At 39.7% G+C, this 13860-nt stretch overlaps 1 protein-coding gene across 1 annotated transcript; it reads left to right on the forward strand.

The window, feature by feature from the left end:
* Positions 1-12162: 12162 nt before the first annotated feature.
* Positions 12163-13633, forward strand: LOC311266274 (gastrotropin-like; the record flags this gene model as incomplete). Its single annotated transcript, XM_084368565.1, has 4 exons — positions 12163-12361; positions 12471-12646; positions 12730-12819; positions 13523-13633. The coding sequence occupies 4 exons, from the start codon at positions 12163-12165 to the stop codon at positions 13571-13573; spliced, it is 516 nt and encodes a 171-aa protein (XP_084224691.1). The 3' UTR covers positions 13574-13633.
* Positions 13634-13860: the final 227 nt, after the last annotated feature.

A 13860-nucleotide genomic window follows, 5' to 3' on the forward strand; every position in this document is an offset into this window, starting at 1 on the left:
AACCACATGATCGGTTTCATCCTGAGTGTTTAGTGAGTTACGGCTCTTCTGAGATGATGCCAGACTGGTTACAGGTGCCACCTGAGCATAAACGCTTCCCACTTACATCTGAAACGACTGAATAACTTCTGATGGGCATCGTATCAATTAAAATACTTTGAACGTCACGGTTGATGCAGGCATGAATAGACTACGAGAAAAGAGCAACTGCTGTGCTCTGAACGTGCTTCAATCTGTGTTTCCTGAATCTTGTTTGTGAATGACTTTGTGTCTGTCTCCTTGGTAACGCTGTTAGCCAGTGTTTGGGCTGCGGTCAGCAAGAGGCAGACAGTAATTAATAATCAGGTTAGAGCGAGAGGATATTGAAGCGCTCTCGAAGCTGCTGCTGCTAACTTCCGAGCTAGTGAGAGGGACAGAGATACACGCTCACACACAAGCACACACACACACACACACACGCACATAATTGTTGATAGTGAGAGAGGTTTGGGAATAAGAGGCTGATAAGTGTGCTTGAAGGTGAGCCACTGGGCTGTTTCATACAATGAGGGTTAACAAGAGGCTGCAGCAATCTCACCGTGATGGGAGCACACTCAACCACAGACAAGCTAGTGTTAATCAGCCAACCAACCAGCTCCTAGCTCCCTGTCAAGTGTGCGTATGTGTGTGTGTGTGTGTGTGTGTGTGTGTGTGTGTGTAATTAAGCATGAAACTCTAAGTAGTCACAAATACAGACTCTTGGAGAGGAGACGGTCTTTTCCCCCTCTCTCCTCGAGTATTAATCACATCTGTTAAAAACATCTATCAGTCACTGTGTCATCACTTAAGTCTGTGTTTATGTGCGTGTCCATGTGTTTCTTTGTTGTCAACTAGCGAAGCCCCATCTGGTGGTGACATCGTCCCCATTTATGGACAATGGGATGGACCCAGTGCCACCTGTATCAGTGTTATCAAAGTTATATGGGGGATGTGCCATTTATCTTGACAGGCAGAGCGCTTGATTTATGGCTTTTATTGTTTGTTGTGGGTCAGACAATCTCAGGCATAAAGAGATTTGTTTCAGAGGGGCTCAGGCCCACTGGGTATTATTTGATTTGATTCATATTTGCATGAACCTGATTCTAATTTGCCCTGTTAGCCCAAATTGAATTCTGGTACAGCTGTCACTTTTTACCCACGCTAGCGGCGTGACTCCAGGGATGGCGATGTTGGACGGTCTACCACTTTGGTCATAAACTGAAATATCTCAAAACAATTGGATGGATTCCCATGAAATTTTGTGTAGACAATTTGGTACCCAGATGCTTTATCATACTGGCTTTGCTGTAGTGCCACCATCTGATTGACATGTTTGGTTTTCAGTGAAATATCTCAACAACTATTGGATGGATTGAATGGAATTTGGTATGTTCCGAAGAGAATGTATTGTAATTTGGTGATCCTCGCTTTTAAAAACATTACCATTAGCCTCAGATATACCACACACATTATAAGAGAGGAGACAAACCACTGACAGCATTTTGAATGGGGGTTGTATGATATCCCACTCTCCCCCCAAAAAGCCAATCGTCTGCTTTAAACAACAAACCATATCAGCCAATGGTGTTGTTGCATTGATGCCTGCTGAATAAACATTGGAAAGGAGGTCATCACGCTAAAGCACAGTAAAGGACTTTAACCCTTAGATTCATTAGTGATTGGACCCGACACTCTTCCATAAGTGGGTCAAAAATGACCCGTATTAGAATCAATGTGCTTTTATGCCATTTTTGTCAGTTATGTTCAGATTAATCATTTATATTTTAGTTTGTTTTGTATTTTAGTCCATACAAGAATGATTTCATTTTTGAGTTCTTTTTATTTTTCACTTGAAAATTTTGACAACATGTTAAAAACTTACTAGCTTACTATAAAATTGGCATATTTGTTGATACATGATAATAACACATAACATTGCTTGTTATGGATAAAACACACCCACACATGAATGTGCAAGTAAGTTGTTGAAACATATCAAATATTTTCTGAAGTAAAAAAATGAAGAAAATACTTACATGTAAAGTGTGTGGTCCACAATAAATATATTCCTGACAGCCACAGTTAATAAAAATCAAAGGTTATTATGAGATTCCATAGGAAATGCATGCGGGTCATTTTTGACCCACTTATGGAAGCTTGGGGTAATAATACAAAAACTAAAATTTCTTAAAATGTATAAAAGATTAGTTAAAAAAAAAAAAATGCTATTCCAGACATCTAGCTGGAATAGCTGGAATATGAAATGGTAACAACTTTCATCATGAAGATATTTCAAGAAATCCTCACCAGCTCATTTTTTGACCCACTTATGCATCTAAGGGTTAAACACTCACATTAGTCCAAGTGCTCTGCTGGGATGAGCTGACGGCATCGTGTCACCGCACTCTGAATTGTGAAAGAAGTTGGTGTCATGATGCACATGTGTAGTAGAAGTATAATATGTGGGGAAAAGGCATTTAAAAACACGTTTTTTTCAGTGTTTTTCATCAGATTTGACAGGTAATTCTATACATGCAGGTTTGATGTCCCGCTGACCATTGAAAGTGAAGATGGCTCTATTCCCATTCAGATAAATAGGGGTTTATAGTCTTTTTAGCCTGAATAACTGCAATAGCGTGCACACTTACATGCTAAAGTAAGATGGAGGACATGGTTAACATTGTACCTGCTAAACATGAATATTCTAGCATTGTCATTGTGAGGTCCCAGTTTAGTCTGGCCTCTTTTACGCCTTATTTCTGCAGTGTGAGCTTTGCAGGCCTCTTTAAGGTCAGTATGACAACTGAATGACCCACTTTACCATTCACCAGTGCTGTTAACCGACATTCTTGTTCTTAGTCTTTGGTGAGACTTGGCAGGTCACATTGACAAAGTCTAAAACACAGAACGTGTCTGGGACAGACGGTAAGGGAAAGAAAGACTGGTCAAGGACTTTGAGGAAGGAGAATACAGAGCCCAATGGTCACAGTGGGGACTTTCAACAACTTTCGTGCTCTCTCGCAATACGCTTTGTGTTCCCTGATAAAAAAGAGGATACATTCTGTGTGAACACAAAAGTATGCAAGGGAAAGCAAAAGTATTTGAGAAAAATAGATTCCAACATGACTCTTGGGGAGTCCATTGGAGGAAGACGAACAGTGTGTCACATAGAAAAAGATTTCTGTGGAAGACTTCTGTGCAGGCAAAGGGAGAAAGAAAGAAAAAATAAGACTGTACAGGTGGTGGTTTAGCATCTTTTTAGCATCACTGGAGTTACAGAAAAGAGAGGCCCACATGCTTCCTCTTTGTTTCGTGAATGTATGGTGTTTCTGAAAGGATGTTTGTTCCATTGGTCTTCTTGAAGCTGTGGTATTGTGGTTTTTCTATCTTTTTTTCTGTGATGGGACCTCAGCTATATTTGCTCACCATCCACAGATCACTGCATGAACAACATTCTTGCCAACCCTCCTGATTTTCCCGGGAGTCTCTGGTTTTTCATTGCCGTATTTGTCACGATTTATGACATTTCTTCACACTTTTACCCCTTTTAGTTGTTTCCAGCACTGTACTGAACTGCTGCGGCTCATCCTCCTTAGTTAGTGGGAGACGTACCGAGAAATGAAAAAGAGAAAGAATATTAAAACAAATGTCAGATGTCCTGGAGAGAAGAACTCCTATTTCTTATGGAAAGTTTTAAAAGAAAGGGCCTCGCAATTTCAGACAGCTAAAATCAAATAGGTTGTTATGTGAAGTGCTTTTACATCCAGCACCTTAAACAGTGATTCTATCCTGCAGTAACTTCATTGTCTCTTGATATTATAATATGTAAATCAGCTGATAATTTAAAGCTCACTATAAATATTACTGTGTTCACTGGTAAATGTATTCCGCACCTCTTTGTCCTCTGCTCAGCCCAGCGTACGCCTTCACCTCTTTTACATTATTTAAAGCACAAAGGGTATTTCTCGACGCGCCTTCTCCTCTCTTCCTTCACTTTTCTCTTTGCTCTGCTTGCCTTTTATCTGCTCTGCCGATCTCCTCTTTACTTTTCTCAGTTTCATATCTCCTCACTCCTCTGCCTTTATATTCTCTCTTCTCTGTCCCTGTATCCACTCCCACCTGGCCTTCCCTCTTCTTTCCCCTCGTCTCTCCACTCCTTGCCTGGCTTCACCTCTTCTTCTTCTCCTCCTTCTCCTCCCTTTTCTCCACCCTGCCATCCTTTCCTCTCATCTCCCTCCACCCCTACCTCTCTCCTCCTGCTGCCGTCACCCCTCCTCTCACCACCTCGGTTCACCCTCTTGATGATTGCCGAGCACATTTCATTTGACATGAAGACAAAGGGCTGAGTACACATGTGGTTTCTCTGCAAGTCCTGTGTAATATGAAATATTAATGTAGGCATAATTTGGCTCCCTGGATGAGGGGCGGAGGTGGGGGCGGTGGGGGCTTCATAATCACCAGTGACTGGCGCTTCCTTCCCCAAAGGATGGTAAGGCTGTCAGGTTGGATTGACGAACGGTATAGATAACAACAACAGAATGCTTACTGTTGGCGGCTACCGTGGCCTATTTCTGTCTCGGTGTTTAATGGTTGTGTTGGCTCGCTGCCCGACTTACTGAGGCAGCTCTCCCCGTCAGGCTTTTCAGAGTTAAAGGTGCAATGTGCAGCATTTTCAACCATCAACAGTCATGGTCAAATTGGTTGTGATAGACTGGTATAATTAGCATAAACAATTGGAAGCCTCTTTCGCACACCAGTAGGTTTTTCTTGTCTTATATTTGCTATAAGCTACGTTGCTGCAAAGAACATATTATTAAAGCCGGGGGGAAGAGGCTTTGCTCCATCTGTTTCCTTTTACTTTACTATCAGTCCACCATACTTTTATGAAAAAACTCACCTGACCAAATCCAACAATAAAAAGCTTAAAACCATTTAAAATGAAAATGCTTAAAAAGTTATTGTGGGTGTCTATCAGACATGGAGGAAAATGTGCATTCTTCTGGATCATATCTCTGGCCAACTCCTAACTCCACTGCAGAGAGCTGCAGGAGTGCTAAAACCAGGAAGTAAACTGACATTTTTTCACTTCTGGTTCCCTTGTCCTGAAATCAGTGGGTATTTCGGATGGGTTTTCAATTAGATGCCGGAAAAAAAGGTTTGTGGTTAACACAAGCTTACAGTATGAGATTTTCATGTTTTGCTCTACGTCCAAAAGCATTTTTCACTAAATATCCAAGTCATGAATTTTGACACTTTTAATGTCTTTAAAAGGATGGTTGCTAACAAGTGGGTAAATGAGATAAAGTTTGTATAGTGAAGTGTAGTATGAAGCTTAGTGGTGGTGACGACCGCAGTGTAGTTTGTTTGTTGCCTAAGTTATTTCTGGCATTAGCATTTTCACTAAACCACAAAAGCCATAAAATAACTTTTGTTAAAATGTGTGTGATTATCTCCTTAAATAAAAAGTTTAATTATCCTAAATTTAAAATAAAGAGATTATTCTCTGCAATAATCCAAAACCTGATAAAAAAAAATCTGATAGGCTTTTTGTCAAGGGAACCAAGGCCATGTTAACTTGTAAGCCTGCAAACATACATCATCCATGCAGCACCCCATTCACTCTCTTTTAGCTCTGTTAGTCTTGAACAACTAACTTCTGGGAAAGATGTTTGGCTCTTTAGCTGCTAAATGCTCCACTATATTCACCAGCTGGTTGTACCTTTGCACGCATGTCTGCTGTTGCCAGGCTATAGTGCATGTTAGGTTTTTAGCTAAGAATATCCTTCTGAATATAGCCAGAAGCACATTTGATAAAAGTGGTGATAGCGAACCCCCAAAAAGTAAAGCTATTGGCAACACAACCACAACAAAGCTCCAAAAGAGACTAAAACACCCCAAAGGACAGAGGGGATTTGCATCAGCATTACCCATTTTGCTGTGTACTGTGAAAGGGGTGTAAAATACTAATAAAAATGTGATTGGGGCAGCTGTAAATACATTTTGGTAAAAATGTGCTATGCTTGTTTGACCACAGAGGGCTAGTAAATTTGCTAGTTTTATTTAACTAACACGATTCCAAAAGAAGAAATTAGCTGCAGAGGTGCGCGACTGTTGGTAATGTTGGTAATACATTACGAAACAATACATTCAACCAGATATAAATCCTGCTTTTGACATCATTTTTCACAAACTATACTTCCTGAAAAGATTTTATAGAAGCAGTAAAAACGAGTGTCTGCCATCAGCTGAACAAGCACACATTCCAACACGTGATTGGAATATGTGCTGGTGTCCTGCAGTCCTCGTGGTGTCACCTGCAGCAGATCCAGTCTGTCCACCTCTATCTTCGCTCTTTGAGTAATTATTTTGACGCGTTGTGATGTGCCTAATCAATTATCCCACATGTTCATCTCTCTGCATTACATAGCACAAAACTTTTGCATCAAAGCCAAGTATGCACACACACACACACACACACACACACACACACACACACACACACACACACACACACACTTTTTCTCTCTCACCACAGACACATACACACACTTTTCTCATGGGAACTAGCTATTGCGCCCTCTCTTTCCTCTCTCACTACCTCTCTCCCTTACACACACACACACACACACGCACACACACACACACACACACACACACACACACACACACACACACACACACACACACACACACAGACAAAGTCACAATTTGTCTTTCACATGTTTAATTCTCTCTCTCTCTAAATATATATATATATATTTCTCTTTCGCTCTTTCTTTCACACGCACTCACAAAGACAGACGCATACAAGTCTCTCACACACCCACATAAACACACACACTCAAACACACACACACATAGGCTACAGTTGCATCACTAGTGAATTACCATGCCGTTCCGCGTTATTAAACATGACACTCGGCCCAGATAATGGAGCCTTTCTTCATCTCAATTTGGAAGGCTAATCTTATTGCTTTGATTAGCAGCAGCTTCATTTGCATATCAAGGCCTCCCCTCCTTTAATTCCTCCATCGCAAATCCCCTCTTTATAGCTGTAGATAAAAGGAATCTATCTATATGTATCTTTCTTTAGAATCTTTTCTTCCTCCCCCCTCTCCAACTCTCTTGTTCTTCGTTAACTCCTTGTTCATTTGCTCATATTCTTGCTTTTTCTCTTCTTGTTTTCTGTAGTCATCGTCAGCTCAGCTAAGTCGTCTTTATTTCTCTTCCGTCTACACATGAATGGAAAAGATGCCTGTCATAAAATAAGTACAGAGGCAAAAGTGAAGCGTGACTTCATCGCGATGTGATTGGACTCATCACGTAATGGCCTATAATCCTAGTTACTTATTGTCCAGTAGGATTCCCACTCAATGAACTAAGCTCAGTAAAAAGGGAATGTTTCAGCAAAAGTTTAAATTACAGCCTACCATTAAATTGTAACCACAAGGTTACAACTTCACAATAAACTTCAACGGCTGCACTTTGAACACTATTCCCTGCAGTGAATGGTTGGATTTGGTCTGACCTTGAGACAAATAAAAGCAAAACAAACTGACAGAATGATTGCTAATGTTATTACTCCAGGACAGTCTGCATAAAATCTGGTTTTGATGGCAGGAGAAACAAGTGCCTGACAACAGCATCACAATGACAATGTTAAGATATAGCCTATCACTAAATCTGATTACAGTATGATATAAATGAGGAGGTGATCATCTTACTGTCAGACCAGCAATCACTTCAAATGAAAAGTCAGCTGCACTCACAGTAAAGCATATATGCTTTACTGTATTATTTACAGTGTGTAATATATGTAATAAAGGTTCATTTCTGCATTACAAGCTTGCTAAATTGAGTTTAAGTGGATATACTTTTAAATAAAAACATAAAGACGGGGTAAAGATCTGGGCATCTGATAAAAATCTTTAATATATTGTTTTTGTGAAGCCATTCAACATATTTCAAAGCTTTGGAGCTACAAACTGCAGCTTATTGACATCAAACAATGGCACAAATCAATAAAATAAAGGTGTGGGTGCAGTGAAAGAGAAAATGTGACGCTTTACAGCCATATTTTTATTTTTAATTGGTATTTTTCATTTGTTTACAGCTTGGATATTATTTGTACACACCAGTTATCTCAAATTAGGGCTGGAAAATACCACCAGGCAATAAACTGGGACAGAAACTGTCTTTTTATCATTAAAAGCTGCTAATGGAGGAGACAGCCATGTGTCATTTCTGAGGTGAATGCATACTTTTTACTGAGCTACTTCTGAATATATTTTCATTATCAAACGATAAAATGCCTAACCTGAAGCATTTATATTTATTTTGTTGTTTTAATTGCTTGCCTGTAAAAAAACAACAACCACAAAACAGATAATGTTTTTTTATTGTGTGAAATATGTCTCCAAACAAGACTATGACTAAGTATTATGAGTAAATACTTCAGGTACTGATCGGCCCACTCTCAGCTCTGTGGTGGAAGAAGTACTCAGATCATTTACTGACTACATTGTAAAATATTCTGTTGCTAATAAAAGCATGCATGCAAATTACTATTTATATATAGAATATATTATTTTAATGCTGATCTTAACTACTTTATATAGTGCTAGGTAGGTTAAAGGAAAAGGTCACCGAAAAATGAATTTTCAGTCATGATTTACTCACCTCCATGCAGATGGGGAGTCGGGTGAAGTTTCATAGTCAACAAAATATTTCTGGAGCTTCACAGCCAAACAGCATTGTAGCATTCTCCTAAACAGCTGAAGTAGATGGGGACTTGTTTTAAAACGTTACAAAAACAACCGAACCCCAAACATAAAATGGCTCCAGACAGCTTGTCCTATATAAACCAATTCTCCAGAAGCCCGAGACCCAAAATTATTTGGAAAGACATTATTTACACCCTTGTCTGAGCTGAAATCTTCACCGTAGCTGTGAAGCTAAAAGCATTAGCGTGCACCCGTCAGACGTGGCTGCACAAGCTCAACAGCATGTTGAAGGTGTAAATAGCACCCTCTCAGATCAATTTACTTTCAGAAACTTGGCTTACGTCGCTGTATGGAGCTGTTTGTTGGATATGGATGTTTGTTTTTTATTTTTTTGAAGTTTTAAAACAAGTCCCCATCTACTTCATTTGCTTAAGTAAATGCTGCAATGCTGTTTTGCTGTGAAATTCCAGAAATGTTGACTGAAAACCTTTCCATCTGCATGGGGGTGAGTAGATTCATTTTTGGAGGAACTTTTCCTTTAATTTATAATACTACGCCATGATTTGATTGTTCATATTTTATATTCAACCTGAACCTGCATAGTAACTGGTAACGATGTAATGTAGTACCAAATTCCCCATACCACAAGTACCTCAAAACTGTAATTACAGTGCAGTACTTGAGTAAATATACTCAGTTACATTCCACCACCCTTAAAACCATTGTAGTAGAACATAAAGGAAAACTTGAGACGTCTACAGAACGTTAACATAGAACATACACCTTTGGAAACCACATGAAGAAATGTACAAAGCAGATTCATACAGTAGCATGAATATTATGCCAAAAATAAAAGCTGCATCTTCAATCATATTCCCGAAGGTCAAAACAAAGAGACCTAAAGGTCAACCTGAGCCTGATGTCATGTCACACTGTAGAGCACATTCACCCCGCTGGTGTTAAAACTATAAAGCCGCTGTCATGGGGGGTAACCATGTTCAATCTGATGAGAAGTGTCTTTTTTTTAACTGCATTTGTGCACTTCTGCACACTAACCTCTTTCATGTGAGTGAGCGTGAGAGAGACAGTAAAAGGAGAGAGATAGAGATAGTGGGTGTCTTTTATAGGATGTTGGCCAATATGATGTTTTATGTATCTATAAAGAGCTCCAAGGCCATGTTGACTTTTCATGGTTTAGAAACAGGACCAACGCTCTGTGAAAATGGCTGTATTGTGTGAGATCGAAGTTAAGTGCAGCATCGAAAGCTCTTACCTATTCACAGTTTGTCAGAATTAAAAGCCCAAGGTGCTTCAGTCATGCAGTCACCTTAATGGACAATTTGTATGTACAAGCAAGCATTATCCTGTAACTCTGTTAACAGTGAGGCCGTATACTGTGGTTTCTAGAATGCAGATTTAAGAAGTGCTGTTTTTTTCTCTCTTGTTTGCTGTTTTTATTCAATTTGCTGCAACACATCTACGGCCAGAACGCTCTAATTATCTGTAGGGATTAATATTACTCTATATATTCTGTTGTATCAATTTCAATTTTGTACAAAATTCTACATTGTAGACACCCTTTTAAAAATGAATACTGGAAATTAAACATCCCTCATTTTTATCATAATAAGGCCAACTTTTTAATAACATTTTCACACTGTGAACACACCACGGCACAAATGTATGTTGTACAACTCATTGGTATGTAAATAAAAACAAACAAACAAAAGAATAAATTACATTAATTCCACCTTAATCTCCTGTTAATGTTCTACATTTACTGTAAATGTACAACTGTACCACAATAAAGTACTGTACCTTGGTACAAATTTGATTTGTTGGTGATTGGAATGTGTTGCTTTGTTCTTTACATGAGTATTTCCATTTTGCACAACTTTATACTTCTACTCCTTATCATTCCAGAGGCAGATACTAAACTTTTTACTGCAATACATTTGTCTGACAGCTTTTGTTACTAGTCACTTTTAGATTGCAATTTTTCACTTTGCTTTCCAGTGAAAAGCCTGTGTATCTACCTACCTAGACCTAAACCTATTTGGAGCCTTTTACTTAATGGGTTGAGATTAAAACCGGTCTTGGATTATCTGGAAAATATACTGTCACAAAAATGAAAAGGCTGTTTTTTGGCACTTGACATTGACTTGACATTTTAGAGATACGTGGTTCTCACAGCAAAGCCACAACAGATGATGATCTCATGCAAATTGATGCATTGCTGTACATTGAAATATCCAACAGTATATAAGGTAGTTAAATTAGCCCAACTTTAAACATAAATTCTAAAGGATCTGAAAACTGCCTCCACCACTGCATTCAGTATACAATGATTTGACCTGGCCCCCAGGCCTCAGGCGATGTGTGCGTCAGTTATTCAACAAATTGACCTCATCAAGTGTTGTGTGATTATCTAAAGCCTGATGCATCTTACTCCTTTGTGCCATAGTTGTCCATTGTTGTCCAAAAGACACATCAATGAGCCACACTGTTGCACTGGGCGGAGTGCTTCTCCATTACTGTGATCACATCTGTAGTTTGTTTTGAGTTGATTCTACCTTCACTGTCTGAGTGTCAACAGTTCTGTGAGTTCTTATATGAACCAGTGTGTTTGTGAATGAGTCCCAGAGGCAGGCTGGGAAAGACTTTTTTGTGTTTGTCTTTTTATAGGATTTGCAGACAATAACAAAAATATGGAATGCCGCCAGCCTTATCCTTTACGCACAACTTTATTTAGGATTATGGAGTGAGCGCAACATTTACACAAAAATAACAAATATTGTTAAACTGTTAAACTCTACCAGACAGGGTCACGAGATGACACTGCAATGCATGAGTCATATTGTTATATTGACTTTAAGTGGTGCAAATTCACAGACAAATGTGTAACTCATCAAATACCGTAAAGCAAACTGACACACAGTGGTCATCATACTTTTGGGCTCCTCACTTGTGATAATGAAATAACTTTTTGTGTCCCCTTACACAAACGATTCAGTTATAAAGGACTGAAATTACTCATATCAGGTTTCATCATTCCGGAGGTCTTTCAATGCCGTCCTCTGAGTAAAGACCTTGAATGAGTATATGATGATCCTTTTTACAGGTCACACCATTCACAACGTAAGATAACAAAGTACTTAAATAGACGGATTGTATTTTAAAACAAAGCTTTTTATTTGATTCTAGACCCTGCGGCAGTAAAAGTGGAGGGCGCGACCATAAAGCCGTTGCAGGGGAGTTCATTGACCTGGAGGTGAGCTACCAGCGCGCCCTGACGAACAGTCAGCAGTTTACTCACTGCTGGGGAACTCCATAAACGCCCGTTTATGCAGGTTAATGCCCTCTCCCTCGTAGCCCATTGTACTCATCATCTTCAGCTGTAATTGCCCTCTTGTGTCATCACATGCAGATGAGGGAGGTGGCGAGAGGTGTACAGTATATAAACAGGGAACAGACTCAGTCTCAGTACCTTGCTTTTCCCTCAGCTTGCCTCAGCATCTCTGCTCTCACACCTCCACCCACCAACATCACTAAAATGGCCTTCGCTGGAAGATGGGAAACTGAGACCCAGGAGGGATATGATGCCTTCTGCAAGCTGCTCGGTGAGACACACTCCATCTAATAAACAACACATTTTACTTGCCCTCTCTGATTTTCTGGACTAACTTGTGCTATCATAACCTCACTCTCTTTGTCTTTTCCCCACTCTAGGTATCCCCGATGACATCATCGAGAAGGGTCGTGACTACAAGCTGATCACAGAGGTCACCCAGGACGGCAACACCTTCTCCTGGACCCAGATCTACCCCACCAACGCCAAGGTCACCAACAACTTCACCGTCGGAAAGGAGTGCGACATGGAAACCATCGGAGGAAAGAAATTCAAGGTGAGAAGGAAAGCATCAAGAGCTGAAAGCAAAGAAGAGTGTACCCTGGTTCCCTGTTTGATTATAAAATGTGCATTTTTCAGGCCACTGTGCAGATGGAGGGCGGCAAGCTGAGCGTGGTCTTCCCCAACTACCACCACACCTCTGAGATCTGCGGCGGCAAGCTCATTGAGGTAAACAGACTCACTGAGGCTTTTAGTGCTGCGAAGCAAACGAGATGACAGCAGTTATTATACTCGACACCCCGCAGGGATTATTAGAGTCATTAATGTTATATTCCTGCGGCCGGGGATAGGCATATGCTAACGAGAAAAACAGTCTCAACCATAGAGCAGAGGAAACGATTGCATCTTAACAAGCAACCCCGCAGCCTCATATTTAACCTTTCAAACCACAGTCAGTGAGAGATAATTCTCTAAATCTTACATATTTGCTTTTCCATGTGAATCCATTCCTACTTCTGCTTTTGAGACATTTTCAAGAATCAACTTATACATCTTAGGAAAATTACAAAGTATTCAAAGGAAGTCAGACATGTTGATTAGGATTGAAAAGTATTTAATAGTGTATGTTAGATTTTTAAGTCTAAACATAGATTAAAAACGCCATTTGATTATGGTTAGGAGACCGTTTATAGTGCATTTTGCAAGTGAAGTTGTGAAAATATGTGTTTCGGCATGTTTAATGACTGTCTTTTACTGCAGAGATATCAGTCACAAGCCAAAATGCTTATAATAATTATCAGGAAAATTGCTGGGGATGTATTACAGCCACCATTTACATTTTTCTTACACTTGTGATAAGGAAGTATCAAAAGGCACTGATATAACATATTCCTCGCTTTAATATTTTACTTCTTTTTCTGTCTCTCCCTAGACCTCCAAAGCCGGCTCTGTGGTGCTGAAGAGAACCAGCAAGAAGCTGTAAATGTTCGCTGACCTTACACCTCTTACAGTTACAACGAGACCTCAGAACTACAGCTCCTGCAATTAATAAAAGAACATGATACTAACATGAACCTATGTTTCCGTCTCCATTCTAGTGGGTATGTGCTTGCTTGTGTGTATCCCATTGTGGTGCCGTGCTTTAAAGGATAATGTGCGAACTTTAGACATAGAAAAGTCAGGGTCTGCTTCTTTGGAAATGGGAGTTTATTCAAGAATCAGGGGAAGGCTTTTGATTAATGCAACAGCTTAAAGAGCGTCAGTGGATTC

This window comes from Pagrus pagrus (genome assembly GCF_965226575.1).
Source record: "Pagrus pagrus genome assembly, chromosome: 12".
NCBI lineage: Eukaryota > Metazoa > Chordata > Actinopteri > Spariformes > Sparidae > Pagrus > Pagrus pagrus.